Source organism: Amia ocellicauda, chromosome 10 (assembly GCF_036373705.1).
Source record: "Amia ocellicauda isolate fAmiCal2 chromosome 10, fAmiCal2.hap1, whole genome shotgun sequence".
Lineage (NCBI taxonomy): Eukaryota > Metazoa > Chordata > Actinopteri > Amiiformes > Amiidae > Amia > Amia ocellicauda.
Window position 1 is genome coordinate 22387671 of NC_089859.1, and position 23713 is coordinate 22411383.

Sequence of the window (23713 nt, forward strand, 5' to 3'; positions counted from 1 at the left end):
TTCTGCATTGTCCTTCATATGCATACCAGAGTTGGGGTCAATTTAATTTAAATTGAAATTAATGGGCTAATTCCAACTCAAATCTTATACTTTTTTGAATTGATCAATTCCAATTTGAATTCTTAATGATTCTTGTAATTCAAATTCATGAATTGGATTGTGATTCTTCTAATTGGAATTGAATTGGAAATGTGAATGTTTCAGTCTTTGGAATTGGAATTGAATTGGAATTTAGACATTTTAAGCTGGAATTGAATTTGTAATTGTCAATATCTCATACTTCAGAATTTGGAAATGCTTTTCATGTGCCTTGTTTTAATCATTTTACCATTTTACCCTTTTTAATCCATTATGATTCCTCTATAATGATGTATTATCTGTTCTTAAACTATTTTATTATGTAATAATTGTGTTTTCATCACATTTTTCAATTATTTAGACAATACAATGTCTACAAGACAATGTTTTATTATTAAAATTACAGGCAAATGCTTCTCAGCAGCAGCAGGTCAATTATTCCTGGCCTCCTAGCAAATGAGGAATTTCTATTATCTGAAACTCAGCCAATGAGCTCCTCATCCACCTAATAGACACTCATACAAGACAGTGTCCTAGTCCTGCCCTCTTGTTGGGAAGGATATTTCACAAGAACCATCTCAATTACTTGCAATTACCCACTGTTCTAAAACGTACTATATAAGGACCTACCTCGCTCTCCTTGTTTGTTGGGTAGAAGGATTGTGGTGGTTTTGACTGTGTTAACATATAATTTTTTTAAGGATTGCTTGCGTTTTTGATTTGGACTGTTACTGAGAACCCTGATTTTGTGATTGAACCTGAACTGGTTGAGGACCCACTGCCTACCAATTTGGACAAACACTTTCACAATGTCAGAGAAGCCTCTGGTGTTTGATCACTTTGACAACTTAAGTGATGGTAACAAAGAAGGAAACCATTAAGGATTAAGGAATTGGTGTGGGATAAATATCGAATTGGAATTGAGTTTGCAGAATTGATCCGTATTTGGAATTGAGATTAATTGAATTGAAAAGGAATTTAGGAAAGTGTTTTGGATAATGAACTGATTTGATGGAATTTAAAGGGATAAAGAATTGAATTGGAATTGAATTAGTGGAATTGACCCCAACCCTGATGCATACAGCATAATCCAAAATTCATTTATCTTGTATTGAAGCAGACCATTTTTGTGGGACAGGGCGGGGACATATACGTGTTAGCTTTAATCCTACCCTGTATAAAAAATAAAAATAAAAGTGCTGCCTTATATTAACATTATAACATTCTTGGAGGGAGAGGGTGGAGCACCAGAAATAAATTACCCCTATCACAGAAAACGTTTCCCCAGGAAAGAGAGATAAATAACTCACTATCCAAAACAGATATAATTAGGTCAAGTGATTCAAGCAAAAACTAAGATAGTGGAAAAACTCTGCATTTTAGCGTTCCTTCGGTTCAAAGCCGGAAAAACACTTCGGTCACCCGACTTAATCACTTCTGGATTTAAGGTCAATTAACCCCAAACTACAGAAAATTATTCCAAACGAACCACTCTTCATTTCTGGATAAGACTCAGAGTTCGATGCAAGTTATGCTGTGCATCTATAAAAGGTACGCATTGTTTTAAAATGTGAACATACAGTAAAGAAAATGTCAGCATTTAAATACAAGAAGTCTTAATTCATTTAACAAAAACTGGCATTTAAATGAGAAAAAGGTTGACCATTTTTCAAAAGCATTGCAACACAAAACATTGAAATGAGCTTGTGATTTTTCTGGAGTGTAACTGGTGCAGCTTAGAAGATTTCTCACACACACAAGCTCGGCAAATACAGTTGTGGGTTACAGGTCCCAAGGTGGTCCGTAAAAATTAATAACTATGTCCTCCAAGGGAACAAGAACGTCCTGCTTTTCTGACCTGGGTCATGCTTTTCAAAGGTGTCTATTGTTTGGTTTCCTGGACCGGGTTCTGCCCAAAAAGCCAGGGATGGAGTTGCCGATATGTCAAAGTTGATTAACATCATTAAATTACATATGTTAACATTTAGAGGATGTGCCAATAAAGATCAATGGAATATTGCTGTGTGGAAAATAGTTTGCACGAGTTCGAATCATTGTGTGCCATGTGAAGACCTGATCACCGCAAGACATTAGCATCTATAATAGTCACTGTTACAAAAATGTTCAACTGACGTTCTTTAAACATGTTGCACAGGGATCTGCTGCCACCAAATATCAGTGTTTAGATCTATATGAGTGTCGTGTCTGTCCGTGCATTATACTAGTCAGCACACTTTTCATAAAAATATACTACATTCTCAAAAACAGAAAATAGTAAAACCAAAATCTGAATAAATGAGAACTCTGAATATTTTTTTTCCATCTAAGAAGAAGCTCATTAGTGTTGGAGCATGAAATAGCCGCATCTTCCAGGCTTTTACTAACTCTAATAATATGCAAGAGAAGGCAAGAGGAAGTAATCCTGATGGAGTTAGGAAGACTTAATTGGAAAATAAATATATTTAAAAAAAGGCCACAGATGTCTCCTGGGTAGCCATCCAAATCAGGCACACTGATCACAATATGTGGAATGGTAAACACAATCACCCTGACCTAATCGGAAAATAAAATAAAACAAATAAATAAATACTCATCATTGAAGGTATCCATACTATACCATGCTTTGTGCTAATGTCTTCTGAAGGCAGTGAGTCAAATGGACAGCCTCTTGGTGGACACCTGTGATAACACAGGCTCTCTGGGATAGATTTTCTGAAAGAGAACATGAATAGCTTCAGATGTTTCTGTGTTTTGTTTTGTTTTAAAGCTAAACCTCATTTGAGAAGCACATTATATCTATTTGATGAATAGAAGAAGAAAAACATTCCCCTTCGAGGGGACTGATAACATTCTGGCTGGGATTCCTAATCACCTCAAAGGTGAAAAGTGCAACGAGGTAAGTTCGCTTTTAGACAAATACAAATTATATAAAATTACAGAGAACGATGGGAAATTGAAATTGTGGGATCTTTATGGCATTAACATGCCTAATAAAAAGCTGTCCTACATTCCACAGTACCATAAGTCATATTAAAAATATCATCCAATTTGCATAGAAACACACAGAAACATATAATAAGACATTTCGTAATTATCCAAATATCCAAATACACACAATTGTTAACCCTAACACAAAGGCTGTGTATTGCCCTTCGGTATTTCCGTGGCACTTGTGTCATATGCTTTATGAAGAGTAGAAAGGGCATTCAAATACTGTATATAGTTTGAATCAGATCACAATCGGATGATTAATTTTCCATTTGCTTTGTGCTTTGAGGGATGGCAGCACCAGTAAGTAGGATATAATAAGCATATGGCATAGATATCTACAAATCGTCCACCTCATTATACACAATACACATCTGTTTGCGAGCACTAAGACTTAAAACTGCCTTCATTTCCAGTTCATAACATGTTTTAGCATTTTGTCTCCAGGCACAGGCAGATCCATTGCATGGACTTTTCTTTCCTGAAATCACTAGGAGAAGTTACATTCAGTTTAGTCATCAAAAGCACGAGAAACCTCTAATGTAAAGTACACATTGGACACCTATTTTGTCTGTCTGTCCCACTGACCTTTGTCCTGTGTCTTTTAACAGAGTGTATCTGACACCAACAGCGCTCTGCTATAACTGAAAAATGTAATTCAATGCTCTGCAATGTGAGTTAAACAAAATTGTATACAATGGTTGTAAAACTTGTTTAGTTACTCCAGCACTACACAAATCAATCTGCCTATCTTAGGTTTACACCAACAGGTTTTAGAAATGCGATTCAGGCCTGATTTAACTGCCTTGGTGTTTTCATACTGAAGGAAGCTGCTTTGAGAGGAATGTTGATGTGTTTTATATATTAATATATTCCTGTTTATCTGCTGCAAAAAAAATCTCAGAACCCATAAATGTAATGCAGTGCTTTATTCTTTCATTCTTTTGTTACTCCTTCACCTGAAGTGCATCGGTATACAATGGATGCCCTTATTTTATTTGTCAGGGTTTAGATGGATTTCAGGAGGTCATCTTAAATACAATCAGGGGAACAACTCAATATTACAAGGTGTTGAAACTTGTAATCGGTTTTGTCTGAATGTAAACGAGGCATAGCCACTCACTTAAATAAACGCAAATGCTTTTGAGCCCTAAACATAATATTAGCACTCGAATAAAAAGAAAATCCTATAGAACTACTTGAGTATTCACTGAATTGTTTCACACTGAAGGGTTTATTTAAATACACCTGGTTTCGTATTTTTTCTTTAAAAATATGTTACCATTTATTGAAATCAAATGAATATTTCTTGGTATCGGGGGAAGATACTGTTCTGTGCTCAAATGATGCGTCTCTCACTGTGGTTTTATCTGTATGTTTAAAATTGGCAACAGCTTCCCAGAGAAACCACTTTTAATTTCCCCGTCTTTAATGTTCAGCCAAAGGTAATTATGTTTTCAACAGGGGAATACAAAACTAATTTTAAAGAAAAAATTGTTAAGCATTTCAATAAGTCTGGAGCAATATTTACTTATAAAAACCAAAATGAACATTAATTATTGCCTGATTTTTTTTTTAATGCTTGTTGTCTATTGCATTTCCTTCATCTGTGGCTACGAGACCAATAAAAAAGTGATGTTTAATCTCACAGCAAAGGTCTCCCAAGGTACAGAGAGAGATGAGCATTTTTGTTTTGTTTGGTTTGCTTTGTAAATACCTGATATTGAGAACCATAGTCCCTGGTTCTATTACTGTTCTATTAAGTGTTGTACTTAAACGTGTCTTTCTCCTCTTAAAGCACTTAAACTGTACAGAATGAAAAACCCAAGCCCTCTGTCAGCCCAATACACTGAACATCTGAAATCATTTAACGGAACGGAAAATTCAACAAACGAAGGCATTTAGGAGGCAGGATTTCTGGAGCTGCATATTGATACAAACAGCATTGAAGACTTGATTAAACCATTGTAATTGGCAGCTGTTTGCTAAAATATTAATTATAATCCTGTAATTTAGTTGGATTGAATTGTTGCTCTGTTATGGTTTATGATTAAATGGTTCAGGTAAAAAGTTAAAAGTCAATCAATCATATAAGATACGTCGAAATTAGATATTGGTCTATTTTTGAAGCAGGTAAAGTGAGGTCGTCACATTTATTTGCAGATTTTACTTAATTTTTATGGGGATTGAAGTGTGTATTTGGAAATCCACACTTTTCTCACAAAACAAAACAAACTGTTCTCTCTCTCTCAGAGTAAAATACCTGATGTAAAATAGAAACACAAAGGTAAAAGCAAATCAGTTGTAGCTCCTATTTACTTTGACACCAATAACAACTTGTGCTTTAAGAGCTCATTTAATGTTCAACACTCAGAGAATCCAGTGCTGATTTTAATGAACAGGTTCTTCTGCTTTTAAAGTTGGCAGGGTGATAGTCTGAGAGTGGATCTGCGCACAGTTCGAGGGATGTCATCTCGCCTAACAAAGAGCGGCTGTTATGCTGTTGTCAGCCCACCCAGCCCTGCGCTGCGTGCCCGGGCACCCGCTCTGTAAACACGCTCTCGCGCTGCCAAGACTAACACTGTTCAGCTTGGTTTACATAAGGAAAATAATAAACGGGCCGTGCTGAGAGGACACCACGGGAACATGGAGCCAGAATCCTCCTCACTCTCGAAGTGGTTTAAAATTCTTCACTTGACGTCATCTTGTGTTTTATCTACCCATGTCATATTTGATGAAAGAGTAAATAAAATCAAGCTTTCTCATGCAGAGCCTTGTGTCAACAGCACCGCCAGGAATCCAGTTAAATTCTGATCAAAAGATAACAAAGGTAATTTCATATTAATACCTATGTGAGTGAAGAACTGGGGATATAGATGTAGTCATGTGGTGAAAGGTCTTGCTGGTCGGGGTCAGAAACACAAGCGTCTGCACCCTCACACTGACTGCATTTTTTTTATTAGACTTGTGTATCTGTGCTTTTGTCCTTTTGTTAAAATGTTGATGTGGTTTTTGTCTATTTTAATTCTAGTTCTAGTTTTTAATTGTTTTATTATTATTAACAGAAAGGGTTGCTGTTGTACAGAGCCTTGTGATTTCTGCATGAAATGAAAAGTGCTCTATAAATAAAATGTATTATTGTTATTATTCTTTGTCCAAAGTTCCTCTCTGAAATATATGACTTTACAGAAGTGCGACAAATAACAGATGATTGACATTAAAACACATACAAATCAAGCATATTCGATGAATAGCTCACAATAAATAACATTCGTATTTGTGTAAAGACTTTTTTTCCTCCAGCAGAAAAATAGTTTCACTGTCTGCAACATGTAGAATACACATCATCACACACTGACAGATGATATAATGACACATTGAGGACGGGATTAGTTGCACCCAACATGAACTGACAATCATAAACACAGACACGTACCCTTAATTATTGATTCAGCTGCGAACAGATCACGTATGTAGGTCACCTGAAAGGCAGACAAACCTTATTAGGATAAACAAGCCACACAAGTCAAGGGGACCAATATTCCCTGTGGGTAAACTGCAGGCAAAATGCCCAACTCATTCTTCTGCTATGGAGGGCAAAAAGGAGATCACAATCCCCCAAAATCATGTCCACAGCATTTGTTTATATGAAGAATGCAGTCAGAAAATAATGCTTTATCACACTCAAATATGTGAGCTGTTTTAAACACAGATTTATGTATTAAGGTAGTCTTCAACCTTTGCTTATAATCTCCAGGGGGTCACACTTTAATGATAATGAGGCAAATGGCAACAGTCTTATTATACAAACAATGATTGCATGCTTGTTTTTTTTAATCCTTTATAAAATACACAGTATACAAGGTTGCTATAGCAAATAAGCAATTACAAAGCTAACAATTCCCAAGGCAATAAACACTACTTTAATCTGGTAACAAAACATGAGAGCCAGACTTTGTGTTTTCCACTGAAGTCAACACTGTGCACCGTACAAGACGACAATCAGATTCTGCAAACGGCACAGAACTGTTTTGGTATTTATTTATTCTTTTTTTTTTCCCCGTGTTCATTTTTTAACCGCTTCCAGAGCACTGTGAAGAAGCTCCAGGCTTATGTAGGCTGGTAATGAGATCCTCAGCGAGATGCTTATCAGAGATGATATCAGGCATTCTCCCATGTTTCCCAGTGTCGGTTCAGTGCTTGCTTCAAGGCCCAGAACGGGTTCCTCGGTTTTCATTTTCACACAGTCGGGGCGGTTCGAAGATCATCCTCGTGTTTCGATGGGCAGCTCTTGGAAAATGGGTGTATTTTCAGAGTGTCGCTGCTTGTGTCCAAAGGTTGTGGTGTCAGTTTGTGGTGGGGCACTTTTGAATCTTTATTGTAGACAGGGGAGCCCGTGTGGGGTCCCGTACTCTGCTGAACTGTAGTGTTCTACTACACTGCCAGTATAGCGGTACAGATGGTCAAAGCTCCACCGTATCTGGTCGCAGTATCGTTTCACATTTATTTACATTCCCCTCCAGAATCCAGCTCACTCCCTTGGGATGGTAGACATCTACTTAGGGCCTCTGAGGTAGGCCAAGATTTCAGCCCTGATGCGTGACTGTGTGTTTCTACTTATTGCACCTTTGTAAATTATTTAAATAAATAAATACATTAATACAATCTGGACAAAATAGCATTACCTGCATTTCTAAAGGGAAACCTCTGCACTCGCATGTATGTAGGCATTATTAATTGATTGATTGATTGTGAAATATTGTAATTGTTAGTTTGTTAAATGAAAATTTGGACAACTTAACATTAACTGCACTGAAAAACCAAACCTTACCTTCCACAGGGTGGGGGGTCCCTCAACCAGTTTGGCGTTGGTGCCGCAGTACTGGAGCACGAGGTGCAGACACTCTGTCCCAAACTCAAAGTCATACTCGGTGCACTGTGAACAAACACAAATGCTGTGTTAGATCATTAGCCATTTTTGAGTGTGTATAGGAATGTTGATTAAGCAGCAGATTATTAAAAAGTACCATTATTAACCAGAGTATGTGGCCACCTTGTGGTGGGAGGACTGAAGTGTAGCCTAAGAAAGCAGGTTGCATAAAATACAGGGCCCTATATACACTCACCTAAAGGATTATTAGGAACACCTGTTCAATTTCTCATGAATGCAATTATCTAACCAACCAATCACATGGCAGTTGCTTCAATGCATTTAGGGGTATGGTCCTGGTCAAGACAATCCCCTGAACTCCAAACTGAATGTCTGAATGGGAAAGAAAGGTGATTTAAGCAATGTTGAGTGCGGCATGGTTGTTGGTGCCAGACGGGCCGGTCTGAGTATTTCACAATCTGCTCAGTTACTGGGATTTTCACGCACAACCATTTCTAGGGTTTACAAAGAATGGTGTGAAAAGGGAAAAACATCCAGTATGCGGCAGTCCTGTGGGCGAAAATGCCTTGTTGATGCTAGAGGTCAGAGGAGAATGGGCCGACTGATTCAAGCTGATAGAAGAGCAACTTTGACTGAAATAACCACTCGTTACAACCGAGGTATGCAGCAAAGCATTTGTGAAGCCACAACACGTACAACCTTGAGGCGGATGGGCTACAACAGCAGAAGACCCCACCGGGTACCACTCATCTCCACTACAAATAGGAAAAAGAGGCTACAATTTACACAAGCTCACCAAAATTGGACAGTTGAAGACTGGAAAAATGTTGCCTGGTCTGATGAGTCTCGATTTCTGTTGAGACATTCAGATGGTAGAGTCAGAATTTGGCGTAAACAGAATGAGAACATGGATCCATCATGCCTTGTTACCACTGTGCAGGCTGCTGGTGGTGGTGTAATGGTGTGGGGGATGTTTTCTTGGCACACTTTAGGCCCCTTAGTGCCAATTGGGCATCGTTTAAATGCCACGGCCTACCTGAGCATTGTTTCTGACCATGTCCATCCCTTTATGACCACCATGTACCCATCCTCTGATGGCTACTTCCAGCAGGATAATGCACCATGTCACAAAGGTCCAATCATTTCAAATTGGTTTCTTGAACATGACAATGAGTTCACTGTACTAAACTGGCCCCCACAGTCACCAGATCTCAACCCAATAGAGCATCTTTGGGATGTGGTGGAACGGGAGCTTCGTGCCCTGGATGTGCATCCCACAAATCTCCATCAACTGCAAGATGCTATCCTATCAATATGGGCCAACATTTCTAAAGAATGCTTTCAGCACCTTGTTGAATCAATGCCACGTAGAATTAAGGCAGTTCTGAAGGCGAAAGGGGGTCAAACACAGTATTAGTATGGTGTTCCTAATAATCCTTTAGGTGAGTGTATATAACAGCTCCATGAAATTGGCCCCCCAACTTACAGCACAAACAATAAATTCCATATAATTCGTTTGTGCTACGTTTGTGCTGGTTTGTGCCATTGAAATAAATGTTTGTGCTGCTTTGGTTTTGAAGATATTAACATTTATTTATTTTCGGCAAGTGACGTCACTCAGCCCCCCCACAACAACAGAATCAAACCAAACATACCTCTTTCGTTTGTGCTACGTTTGTGCCGGTTTGTGCCGTTGAAACTAATGTTTTAACTATTATGGTTTTAAAGTTATTGATGATTATTTATCACTCAGCCCCCCCACCACAACCGATTCAAACCAAATATTTCTCTATCATATCATGATATTAAAAATGTTAATTATGTATGTTTGTATTAAACAATCTAAAAGGGTACTTCTGATGCCAAGCTTAGAAAGAACTGACTGTCACTGTCAGGCTTTTTAACAGACATGCATCAAAACACTGATGTTACAAAAACAATCATCCAAACTTTCTATTGATGTACTTTGCTAATAGTAAAACACAACAACAGAATTGTCTGACATCCATATATTTTTGGACTTTTAAACTTGTCAAGAACTGTATAACAGATCTTAAAAAATGTCCAAAGAATCTACAAAACATTTCACTGTGAAACTATAATCTCTTCTTAACGTGAAGTTTCACCCCTTTAATAAGAGAGCCATTGAGCACAGAAGAAAGACTCAAGTGTTGTTAAGTATAGAATATTTTAAAGTAAACATTCACCTGAAAATCCTGGATGATGTACACTATGATCTAGTTAGTATCTAGACCTCCTGCTTTCCATATGTCTAACAGGTTTTAATTTTCCTTCCCTTAATTAAAATTTGGTACTACCAATGTACCAATTAATGTATATTTTTTAACAATGTATTTTCTTTGCTTTTTAGTTAAATTTATTGATTGGGTATCTCTCAATTTAAATGATAATCTAACTATGGAGTCTCTCAAATCTTCCATGTTGATATACCCAACCCAGCTTGGGCTGGATTTTGTTGGTAATGTACAGGATGTAGAAGATTTTTTTAAACGCACGAAGAAGGCTGCTGGAACAAAGTTCTTAACTAGTTCATCTGAAAACATCATAATGAACCTAAATATCTCAGACAATAATACAAAGAACCACATTTTATGTCATGTTTGGGAAGAAATGGATCTTTGCCAAGCTTTGTTACTTGTAAAACTTTGAAAAGATCTTGAATAGTCTTGCAGTGATTTAGTCTTTAGCATTTCTAACAAAAGATTTTGCTGAGAAGAGGATTATGTGTCTCCTTATTGTCTCTCTCCTCCAAGTACTTGTATTAGTGTCAAATACATGTCAGAGCTTTACACACCACATGTGCTGTGTATAACTCCTACTGAGAATTTAACATAAATGACCTGAAGCATTTTCTGACAGGTACCCTACACTTTTAATGCCTTCAAAGAACATTGTATGTCATGTTCTTTATAGATCTGAATTAAAAAGTAAATTTCACCTATATTAAAAAAACAAAAAAAGTGAATTCGTATTTATGTTGTATAATAAATGTTGACAATGTGGCAGCGCTCCAGTGTGAACAATTATATTTTCCTTTAGAAACAGTCAGTCATGCCTACACCCACTGCTGGAAGTGAGGTCAAGTAACAAAACATCCCTCACTGGAAGACTGGGACAAGACTCTCCCAGATGATGGCCATCTTCTGGGCTCGGTTGTGATGTTGTCAAGTTCGCGCGACATCCCAAGAACACATTCTTCTCATGCATTGACCGGCAAGATGAGGGTTCAGGGTGCTTTCAGACCGTGCAGAATCTTTCAGCTCAACCCTTTCTACTTCCCACACCATTGATAGTACATCCTAGTCTCTGTCTCGTTCCTCCTGCTCCATAAAGATGGTGTTTTATAAGCTTGATGGGCTTCTATTCTTATGGAGAACTCCAGCCAACTATTCTCCTGGGTGTAGCTCTCTCCTGCACTGTCATGGTCTCCTGCTCTGTGCTTCCATGCCAGCACCTAGAGTGGATTGATCAGCAGTACCACAATGCTGGGTTAAATCACCAGTAGCAGGTTCAACACAACAGCTGCGTATCTCCACAGCTGCGTATCTCCCCAGGAACGCATTGTTGCCTGAACCACCTACTCTGAGCTGCTTTACCTACATGAGGGATTAAATTCTCAGGGATCACACAAGTGGTTTCTATTATTCAAGAGCCACGAACAGCTGTCCCCCAGTCCTCACCAACAACATTATCCTCTCAAGACAAATCGAAACATAATATAATGGTCATGCAAAGGAAGAACTGAAACAAAATACTTCTGATGGGCAGTCACACACACACAGTCCCTTTTCTGAAGTGGCCCTCACTTTCAAAACAGTCTTTATTGAAGGGTTGCTTAAAGCAAACTCTTTTTGGAGTTTGAAGAAATGTCACTGAAGAAATGTCACTGAGCGCCTAAACCTTTCAAGGTTTTTTTTATTTTGTATGCCCTTGTTCTTTTGCTCTTTGCTGATGCAAAACAAAACGGGTTTTCACATCACATTTATGTTTGGTTTGTTCATTCATGTTCCCACTAGAAGACATCTACTTAATATAAGGCAGTTCTGTGTTTTTCTTTAATAAAGTTTGAATCATAAAGAAAGGCACTGCTAACTGTTTTTGAGTCATATTCATAAAGAACACATTGTACTATTTAGCCTAAGGCTTTTGGGAGTAACTAAATGTTTTGATTCATGTATTGATAGTTTTATATAATCTATGGCACTGCTGTTATATAAATGTATTTTGATGAACACCAAAGATAAATTCAATAACAACAGCTTCCAATAATCTTGGGGACTGGTGCATGCTGGGAGTGGACTAATGGCGGACGTTGGGGAGGGGAGTGACTGGTTGTAAATAGTAGAGGGATGTTTTTGTCCTGTGTCCCCTATTCCCTTCTGTGCTGACCTTCGTCTGTCCCACCCTGGCTGTGTCACAAAGCGTCTGATCCCCTCGGTCTGAGTCTCACAGACAGGAGTTCTTGTAAGAGTGCTAACAGCAGGCTGTGAATAAAAGGCCGTTCCCTTTGTGTAGCAGAGTGCGTTGTGTTCTTTGTCTTAGAACCGCACAGATTCAAACTGCTACAGTATAGTGTACCTCTGATTGTGTTTCTTCCCATCTGCTTAATATGCATCACAATTCCCAATCCATCTTTTTAGGTCACATACTGAAAGTGAAAAACTTTATATAACTAGTGACCCTGAATAAATAATGGCCAGAACACTTTGAGATATGAACATTTACTGAAAATATGAAAATATTCATTGCATACTCATAATATGCCAAACCATGTCCAATTTAAATAAATCGATGCTCTAAGAATGACTAGTATAAATGTATTCAGAATAAAGCAGATTTCAATGCTTCCTCAATATTACTGTTCAGACCAGCAACCACAGATGAATGTGTGTATGCATATACATATATCCACACACATAAATACATTCCCCTACATGACAGAATTCAGTAAAAGTACACACTAATCCCATCTTACTTTTCAACAAGGAGCCAAAAATAACATAACTTCCAATAACTACGATAGGCACAAAAATAACTGAAAACAAACTCGGCTGTCAAAATCTTCAGCCGTTCAAACAAACCAGGACAATCTCATTTCATGTTTCCGAAGCTGGAATTTGAAACCCACTTATCTGCGCACTGTTATGACAATATACATGTACTGTTACAACTAATTTTAAATTTTCTTTAAATTATTTTACAAAATCTCTTCAAAAAAAAAAGAAGAATCACAAACCTAACTTTTATAAAAGCACAAGCATTTGTTAAAACGAAATACTTCTGATAAGCATATAATGAGTTTTTGTTTTTGACCACACATCTACAATTCTGCCAAGTGTGAACAGATGTATTATTATTTCTCATAAACACAACAAAGTAGTGGTGATTGTGATAACAGTGGCTTATAAACTCACACAACTAAACAAAGAACAATGCAAGGTACGTTAGCTGGCACAGTATATATTTTCTTTTTCAAAACTAGTCTGGTTTGGAGACTCTTTTTACGAGCATTCAAAGAGGAATGTTTTGAAACGTCTCATTTAATGAGAGTTCATATGTAATGCTAGAGATTTTATTGATAACACTGAGTATGAAATGCTGGAATGTGGGACCTCACCCTACACACAATGTGCTTGTCATAAATGTGTAGGTGGATGGTATTTCTAAAGGAAGACTGAATGGTAGTCTGCTTAGGCGACCATAAGATTCCTCACTGAGGGTGTGCAGAGAGGTATTTTTTAATATTGATAATTGATTTCATGATTCTCTATCACTGTCACTTGAGGAATATGTCAAAACCTCTCTTTTACTTTCAGTTTCTGACAATAATGTCCTTTCACACCAATATCTGTTTGAAAAAAATGGCATCTAAAAAATGGCAACTTTTTGTGATCAAATTATTAATTACACACAAATTGTAAGGATTTCGCTATTAAAACTATCATATTTATTTCCTCATTTTGTATGCATGCTAAGAATGTATTTTAAGATATGTATTCATATAACCAAGTAGGTGATCCCCCTCAGTGGTGCATTTCTGTAAGAACGACCCATTACTCCAATCGTCGTACCGACTCACACTGAGTGTGGTGCCAAAGTGTTACCTGCTGATAAGCCTGATATATGGTGTCGAACAGGAAGGCCTGTGGCATTTCGCTGGCCCTGTATTTAGTGCGCTCCAGAGAGTGGTCCAGGTAGCCCTCTGATGTCGTGGCGATGACGGTGGACACAAGGGGGCGGATGGCTCCGGCTGCCTGGAACAACAACACACACCACGGATTCAGCATCAGCACTTCAGAAAACCAGACACTTTCAAATCAGTCATCTAAAAGGTCGTGAGAACTTTAAAGGACAAACAAGCTGAGGACACAAGCAGTGTTTTGAGAGGCCCATCCCTGAGAGAATCATTTGCATTTGTATGCTGGTTTATGGATGGCTTTCCTAATACAATTCAAGGTGCTTCCATATACAACATCAGAAGAATTGGTAAGGTCCAGAGATACATTCTTATCGACACTGATATATTTGACTGTGGGACAGTGCACAAAGATCTGACTTCATATGTAGCTGTTTTTCACTCTGAAGATGAGTACACATTTGACCCAGATTAGCAAATAGTCTTCCTTTCAATGTTGTTTTAGATACAGCAGTCCAAATCTAGTGCTTATTGAGGGCTGTGGAACCAAATGTAAATCACAGCCTTAGAATAACTCACAATCCTTAACTTCTGTACAATGTCATCTGTAAATGAACAACTACAACAGGAGGAGACTAGAGCAATACATGTTTGGCATTACTGAGACTGTTCCAGTTCTGGCAGTTCCATTCATTAAGTTAAACTAACGTTGTTAATATATATATTAAGATTACAGTCGAGGTAAAGGTAACCAACTTAAATGTTCGTTGGATGCCAGGGGCACCGACACATTAATGAAATCCAGGGATTCGTATAACTGTTCATTTCAGGATGAGTCATTTCCAAAATAAGCCAGAAAAGCACGGGATCACGCAGAATGAGTTTTCCAGTGTTGAAGCACCCTTTGCTCTTGCCTTGAACCAGAGTAACCACCCTTTTACAAATTACTTCCCGTTCCAAGATAATGGCATCAAACCACTAATGGCTTTCTGAATACTGATAAATGTCTTGCTAATTCTGCCCATTGTCCCAAAGGGGAACCAAACCGACCGCCACATCAGCCCAAGAGTAATCCGTCTATATTAGCTAATTCGTGGTGTACAGTCTGTTTTAGGCAATACAATGGTAGAATATCAAGAAGCATTCTTTAAATGGTTGTTTTTCCTACAGTAAAAAAATGTAAAAAACTGAAAAGCTGCATTTTAACAGAGAAATCAAAACAAACTACTCGTGAAAAACATGACAAGAACTAAAAAAGCAAAGTCTGTCTCATGCCATATAATTGATACCAGCCCATAATGGCCAATATAAAATCAAACACAAGTGCTCCCTAATTCTCAAGTGTATATAGGCTAAATAAATAAAAAAATACAATACAATTGCCTCACATGTATTATGCTACTTCACACACATGGAACAGTTTTATATTCTTCAGAAAATGAAATTTGAAACCTTTGACACTGTTCAAGTACTGAAATAAAACAGAACAGATTAAACATAATTATAACTACTTTTTATTTTGACATCATATTTATGCTTTTCTTTCTTAAAGGAGACTGGCAATTTAAATCGAACTGTAGTTGTGTGTTTTCACCAGTAATTTGGGTTGTGGTCTTTGCTGTACAAATCTGTCTACAAAATGTATACCAATAGAAAGTGAAGTTGAGCCCTGAGTGTTTCTTCTCATTCATTTTTACACCATAAATAAACTAAATTAAATGCAGAGAGTGGATAGATACATGATAAACCCTTTAAAAGAGGATTATAAAGTGGCCCAAGTCAAGTTTTAGGAAAACATAACGTGTTAATTTTGTTGAAAAGCATGCAATCTGTGTCACAACATTGATCTGAATCCGTCACCATTTATTTGAGTGTCTCCATGCTCCGCTGTTAATATTTATATTGCTGCAATGTTCCGAATCATTTCTGTATTGGCAGATTATTATTTTCTCCTTGTCAAATTATGAAAATTGTTACAATTTTTTCCCAGAGATTAAGAAAAGGTTAGTAGTCACGACTGTCTCTTTGGGATTCTGATTTGGCTACAAGCCTGGCCAGAGTTTACAATGATGATGATTAATTTTTCCTCATTCGAGTCTATGAGAATTGTTACCACATGTAAATGCCTGGAAAATATGTTGATACAAGTCGGCCAGCTTCGCAAACGGAAGGCATCCGAAGCTACACAAGTTTAAAAGCACAACCTGTCATCCGCTGAATACTTTACAGGTATAAACGTGCACACACATTCAGGGATCTGCAGCAATATCTAATTAAAATATTAATGTGAGGCACAGAATCCCTAATCCACATAATGACTTACTGTGTCTCTGAATTGTCTCTGCCGAAGGACCACAGTACCTATCAAAAATCTCCGGAGCAGCGACTTCAAAAGAAGTCTGATTACAGGTAATTATGAGATTAAAATATTTCGGATTTCTAAATGAAGTCATGATTGCTTTTTAAAGTAAGAGTGCAGGAAGACATAAAAGTCTACTAGCTCAGCCCCACGTAGGAAAGATGGAGCACAGTGCTTACAGGATGAAAGGAAACGGTTCCTGTTGGAGAAACGAGAAAATTAGCTTGAAGGCAAGGGAGCCCGTCTCTGTCCATTGAAAGCTGTGCAGATCCTAATTGGCAACATCTCTGTTTGATTATGCTCTACGGCAGGCGATGCATTCTTCCCAGTGAGGTAGTCTTGTGTGTCTTGTTTCCCGGAAAGAGTCAGGCTACATCAGGGCTAAACTTCATTCCCCATGTAAACATCAAAACCGTCATTTGAGTCCTCATTAAGTCTAGAAGACTAATGAAAGCCAGAACAGATATGTCCCTAGTGAAACCTTTTACTTTAGTAACCAAAAGGCTCCTATTGTGTTATGGTCACCAGAAAAATAAACGGTTTTCACAGACCTTAACAGAGGTTTTATAATTGTATATAATGTATAGCACAAAATATTGTATAATTCATACAGTGGTGTTTGAATATATGTATACACTTCATTTAAATGTTATTTGGTGATTACTTAATAAATAGTTAATTAAACTATACTTTAACTATAAACTATCCTGTAGCACTGTTAACGAAAGAGGGCTGTTCATTGACCAATTCCATCACAGGATATACACATCTGGTCTGGGCCAATTCATCCACATTACAGAGACTATGAATGTGTTGAGTATAAGAAGGTGTGTAAGGGACCTACCCCGTGCTCCTTGGCAGCATTTGCGATCTTAAGAAGAAATTCCTCCTCCATGAAAGGCCGAACCGCATCGTGGATGACGACAACCTTTGGCTTTGTGAGCTGGGAGTCGTCCTGGCTCTCCATGAACACCCGAAGCCCGTTGAAAATGGATCTGTGTCTGGTCGGGCCTCCGAGAACCACCTTTACCTTCTTGTGACCGTGTTTCTGGATAATGTTCTTCATCAAATCCAGACTTTCATTTGCTACCACAATGACAATGTTTTTCACCCACGTAACTCTGTAAGAAAGTAAGATAAGATTAATATGAAACATGCTTGCATACCCACAACACACACAACATAGGTAACTCATGTCATTTTAGACAACTGTAATTGATATCCAGACATGTGTGATATTAGACACTTTGTCCTATTTGACACTTTTGGCTGTATTTTCATAATTTACCTACAATTTACAGGTTAAACACAAAAATTGCTTAATACATTTTGTAAACTAATATTTGCATTTTATAATCAGATGCATACTTTCATCTGTTCACAGTTTTTGATTGATGATAAAAGTTGTCTTTGTCTGTCCTGTAGGACACACAACCATTTTCTTTATTTTATCTAACAATCAAATCCTGCCACTTGCCCATGTGTAAAGACTAAAATCATATCCCATTCTGCGTGTATCTATAATAGATATATAATTCCAAAGCAACACATATATATATATATATATATATATATATATATATATATATATATCAGTACTATAGTCATCATCAGTTAAACACCTGTGGGTACAAGGTTGCCCAAGTAAACCACCCAACAGATAGGGGAAGGGAGTGCGCATGCGTGTTAAATGTTAAAGCTTGTCTGATTGTATCCGTTAATAAATGGATTAGTACAGGACTAGTGCTTTGCATGAGAAGCAAAACAGAAAAACATTCAATTTGAAACATGCAAACTTCAAGTTCTGTAAAGTAAACGTGCAATCAGTGCCAAGAAATGAAATCACATCTTGCACACCAGACAAACAAAACAAAACGTCATGTCTCCGTAAACACGCCGCGTTTGGTCCCGTTTACCTCTCGAAAGCTTGAATCGTGTAGCTGATCAACGGCCTGCCTAGAAATGTGCAAAACTGTTTCGGGGTCGCTAGTCCCGTTCTTTCGCCGGACCCTCCCGCCGGAAGCACCACCGCGACCGGGAAATCCAGCCTCTCGCTCGTCGGGCAGCTGGCACTCGAGTCGGCCTCGCGTAGAGGGAAAGACTGGGGATCAGTAGGCCTGTGGAGACCTTCTCTATCGGCTTCCATCCCGAAAAGACGTTCAGATATTTGGGATTAATCAAATGCTGGCCTATTCTGCGAGGGCTCAGTTGTGTTTTAACCTAAGAATGAATACGAGTATATACATAATAATAATAATAATAATAATAATAATATGTAGCAGCACGGCCCGCAGCTTGTATGCCGGCTGCTGTAGTGAAAGCAGGGAGGCACTGTGGGTTTAGTGTAGCTACTGCGGCAGACGAAATGGCATTACAATGAATTAGACAGGTTTTGCGTTAAAGCACCTCGTTTACCAGGAGGGTTATAATTTCAAGATATGTATTTCACTTTTAAATTGATGTCCTTTTCAAATGCTTAAGGCATTTTATTGGCACAGGTTTTCACATGCACCATGTTGTCTGCGTAGCCCACATATTTCCTTCTGTAGATCTGATATAGATTTTAATTAGCCAAGCTTTAAAATTAGCCATGTAACATACCTCCACCATAGCCAACAATGAAGTGTGGCCTAAGGCTACAGTCTCAGTTGTCTGGGTAATCCAAGCTAAATCCCAAACCCTTGTCCTGGTTTCCCTTAGAATAAAATTTTAGTCCCCAGGTTATGACTAGATTAGGGTCAGAAAACCTAGTCGACATAAACGTCCCTATTGTTGGGGTTGCATTTCTACTGGAAATAATTGAACAATATGTGTAACAGATTGGGGTAACTTTGGATGTTGTTCTTGGATACGGTTGGGGGTTCTGGATAGATTTATTTGGATGTAGATAACTAATATTTTATAGTCTAACGTACGTAATAGTAAATACTCTTTTGGTGCATTCTTTCCACATAATTACGGTAATAAAAACATTGAATGTGACATCATAGCTATAAACACTACACAGGAAAATAGCTAAAGTGAAAGAAAATTATTCTGACGGAATGTCTGCTCCGGTCGTAAATCTTAACAAAAGAGAAGGGGATCAAATAAACCTCGGGCTACAGTTTTTACTGTTGAAATTGAAGCTGAACTGTTAAACCTATTAAAGACCAACCTTGATGCCTTTCAACAGACATTTCTGACTTTCTCTTGTATTAAATGAAAGTATTCATTTTTTAGTAACAGATTGCTTGCAATCTTTTGTAAATATGAAGATAATGAATGGATGTTTGTTCTAGAATTATTTAAGCACTTGCTATGCATTTTAATTCATGAAGTACAATATATTTGATCTGAGTGGCGTGTGAGTTTCATGTTTTATGTGAGTTTGTTATGATAATATCACTTCCCTAGATGTTTGTTTCTTGTTTACCTTCATATCTCACATTTTGTTTTCATGTTTTCCTTTTTGTCTTTTTCTAAAAAGTTATTTATCTTTTCCTATAACTCTCAGTGTCAGATGTACACACTATCAGCTGTTCCTCCCCCCCCCCCCCCCCAACAAAAAAAGAAAATATGCAGATGATAATGTTGAAACTGAAGTGGACATGGAGGGTTATTTAAACTCAATTAAATCCAATATAACATAAATCCATAGTTAATTTGCACTATTTATTAATGCAGAACATGTGACATTGCAGAATTATCAAACAACAACAAAAGTACAAAGTTAGTCTGTACATCACATCATTTCTGATCAGTGTATTTTAAAAATACCACCAGTACTGTGTTGTCTTCAACATCTGTATTTGAAGATTACATTGAATTAATATATTACAAAAAGAAACATTACAAAATCTATCAAAGGCATTATCATACAAATATATATTACAATATATACAGCATTTCATTTCATAATTTCAACAACAAATACTTTGTACTATATCAAACCATTAGATAGCTTTTATGTGTAATGTGTATTTTTTCTCCTACTTCCCTCATTTAGGCATTTTTTCATAATACAATGGCTTCCAACATGATAATGATAATGACACGATTTATAAAGATATATAATTTTCCTGTAAACAAAGATTGAAGATTTGTGCATGGCTAAAACAAGTGACTAAGAACAAGGTTGCAATGAAAAGTGGTTGATAACCTCAAACAATAGTCTTTTATACAGTTCAGAGAGCTGCATACTTCGTAAGTTGTATCACTGTGCAGTAATGCTGAAAATCAAGAACAGATTATTATAAAAGCATGAGACATTGTCATGCAGACAATACACATTTTGTGAACTGAAGGCTTCTGATAAGGCTGTGTTTGAGTTGAACCGGTTTTAAAATGATCTCTCTATGCTGGTTACATTGCACTGTAAGAACCTGTCATTCAAAGATTTAAGAGCATGTTCTGATTATACGAGTTGATTCAGGTAGTGTTTGATCTTACGTCCCACAGAGAAGCATGCTATTTGTAAACTTATCAGCCAATAATAAAAAAAAGCTTTCAATCAAAGACTGCAGCTTAATAACTCTCGGTGTCAGATGTACACACTGTCAGCTGTCCACACACAATGGGTCTCAAAGTCATTCCAGTATTTGTAGGGAAAATGTACAAATCCAAACCACAGTGTCCATTTAGTTCTTGGCTTCCAGTTCATGCCAGTTCACGCTGTGCTTGCTGTTCTTGCCTTGTCTTCTCTTGGCTTTATGATTTTGGACAGGCTTTGGTGGGGACACTCCTTCAGATTTGTGACTGGACTCATTGTGCTGCCGGGAGTACCTCTTGCACTTGCAGGAGGTGACGACCGTGATTTTGTACGTTCTTGCGCTTCCATCTTGGCACTGGAGCTGGATGCGCTGGGTGCGAGTCTTGTCGTTCACGCAGCGCCACTCCTGTGCGTTTCTGCGACTCCAGTACTTTCTGCCGTAGCCCCCGCCAATCCAATTGGGCAGCATCTGGGCTGGCAGGCACTCCCCGGCACACACCAGCTCCTTCACGGGGTTGATACTGGTGCATTGGCCGTCCGAGATGTACTTGGTGGATCGCAGTTCTCTGCAACCAACCTGACCTCGATCTGTGGGTGTCAAGTAAGAAATGATCAGCGAGTTCATTTTTAGCTTTCAATTTTTAAACAAAAAGCAAAAGGGCTAGCTTTACATGGGTCACTTTGTTATTCTGTTAGGTAGTTCTACCTAAATGACACACAACAATAACTAACATAAAACCAAGTGCGTATTTTTGTATATAGAACTTCATAAAACATGGGTTTTACAAAATTTTGCATGAAAACAAAATGTACTATTGTTTTGTTTTGTTTTGTTACTAATAGACAGATAAGTGTTGAAATCATAATATGTAGTTTTAGAATGATTGCAGGAAAAATCTGGTCCATTCTGGAAATCATGCTTTCAAAGCTAAATTCTCAGCCACGTTGAGAATATCAACACAAGCTTTGCCTCGGGGTCGATCCCTTCACACTGTAATCCGACCCTCTGCTCAAACACAATGCAGGAGATACACCTCGGAGATAATAAAGTCCCATCTAAATGACAGCTCCTGATGAATGAAAGCACAGTGTTTCTCCTCGAGGTATTCGGCATTCAAAATAAACACTGCTACATAATCTGAGATTTCCTGTCCGGCTAAGTGTACTTGGTTTCTGTCTGAGGGCAGACACACCCACTCTGGGTGAATGCTGTCTAAGTCACTTTTACCTCTTCCTCACACCTGGGTGTCTGCCAAGAGGATAAGTAATGTGGAGGGGTTTGCCAAGGTTTACTTCATCTAATTTTCTACTGATATCTGATCTTATCGGTCTCCCTTGTGATAGTGACCTGGGTTATGTGCACAAGAAGAAGCCACCCAGACACACACAAAAAGGGCAATATATGTACAAACACAAACTACACAGAACTGCAGCTTTCACAAGTATACAGTTTGGGAAACGTGCAAATGCAATGCAATGTTTGAGAAAACATCCTACTGTAATCACCTACGGCTGGATAGCAGTTTTGCAAATACCAGTCAGTGTAAAGTTGCAGATGTCTATTGTCAGTATTTATGATCATAAAGATTTATACAAAATGTTGCATAGTCCCGTTATAAAATAACAATAAATATTGTAGTGCGTTTGGCATTTTAGCATCTGTAGAAGTCACATATATGCTAAGTATGAATACGTTTATGTGTGTGTATAGATAGATAAAATAGACAGAATAGACAAATACAATCTATCATACAAACAAACAGATTAATAAATAAATAAACTATCTTACCATTGCGGGCAGATCCAGCATTGCCCCCGTTTCTCCCTCCATTCCTTGCTTGATTTAACGATGTATTACTGGGGGTTTCTTGCACAGGATCAACCACGTGTGAATAAAGGATCTCCGTGGCATCGTTTTTGAAAGCCAGGCAGCTCCTCATGAGGATGCACCCTAGAAACAAGATGTGGCATTCACCGGGGTTCAGGAGCATGGCTGCGGCTTTGCAGGAGAGATGCACATAGAGAGAGGGAGAGAGAAACACTGCGGTGCACAAGCGATGCTGAGCTGCTTCTTGCACAGGAGCTACTGCGATGCCTTCACCTTGACTTTTATACGCGCGGCTCCGCTCTGGCAGCGGGTCAGGTGTAGCCGGTGGAGAGTTTCTGAATGAACGGGGGCGTGGCCTCGCACACCGACACGCCCCCTTCCAAGCGTTAGTCAAGACCGCAGAATTGCTCTACGGGATGGGTCCAAGACTTGTGTATTATATGCAGAAATACGGGTTATTGCAAAGGTATTTGGTTCATGCAAAGCTAAAATCAAATAAGAAAGCGAGAGCGTAAATTGTAACTGCAATTTAGGGCTTGACAATTGTGCCTCACTGTGGATACAATTTAAATCACATAGATACTGTAAAAGTTATACCTGTAACTGATCCACTCTGCACGTGTAATCAGATAAAGGACAGAACAATATCATATTTTTCTTTCCCATTTTTTTTAAAGATCAAAGTAATTCATAGAAAAACACCGATGCTTTCCAAATACAATAAATCATGCATATCTCAGATCCAATACAAGTGTGCAATAAGAAGGAAAATGCATGTTCATGATCAGGGCAGTTTAATACTGTTTTGTTCTTTATCTTCAGATGGATAAAGCTTCTAATAGTAATTTGTCTACCCTTCAGCAGTACAAAACAACTTGGCAAAGGTGTGAAAGTGCATATTTAAGAGGTTCTTACTTTACACACATACTTTGGTATAATTT

General features: G+C 38.0%; 2 protein-coding genes across 5 annotated transcripts in view; both read right to left on the minus strand.

Moving 5' to 3' along the window:
* The window catches only part of crppa (CDP-L-ribitol pyrophosphorylase A), a 40423-nt gene extending 21597 nt beyond the window's left edge, over window positions 1-18826 (minus strand). For 2 of the 4 annotated variants that reach the window (XR_010820184.1, XM_066715547.1), the window contains exons 1-6: window positions 18390-18826; window positions 17318-17594; window positions 14083-14232; window positions 7898-8002; window positions 6503-6548; window positions 2696-2790 (exon numbers count right to left, since the gene is read on the minus strand). Coding sequence is in view for 3 of the 4 variants with exons in the window: in XM_066715547.1 (XP_066571644.1) it covers window positions 2696-2790; window positions 6503-6548; window positions 7898-8002; window positions 14083-14232; window positions 17318-17594; window positions 18390-18619 (903 nt within the window). In the remaining variant the exon portion in view is untranslated. The remainder of the gene's footprint in view (window positions 1-2695; window positions 2791-6502; window positions 6549-7897; window positions 8003-14082; window positions 14233-17317; window positions 17595-18389) is intronic. The other 2 variants (XM_066715546.1, XM_066715545.1) reach the window with 2 other exon arrangements.
* Window positions 18827-20108: 1282 nt separating this feature from the next.
* Window positions 20109-23066, minus strand: sostdc1a (sclerostin domain containing 1a). The gene is made up of 2 exons (XM_066715552.1): window positions 22734-23066; window positions 20109-21532 (listed from the first exon to the last, which is right to left on the minus strand). The coding sequence occupies exons 1-2, from the start codon at window positions 22933-22935 to the stop codon at window positions 21093-21095; spliced, it is 642 nt and encodes a 213-aa protein (XP_066571649.1). The 5' UTR covers window positions 22936-23066; the 3' UTR covers window positions 20109-21092.
* Window positions 23067-23713: the final 647 nt, after the last annotated feature.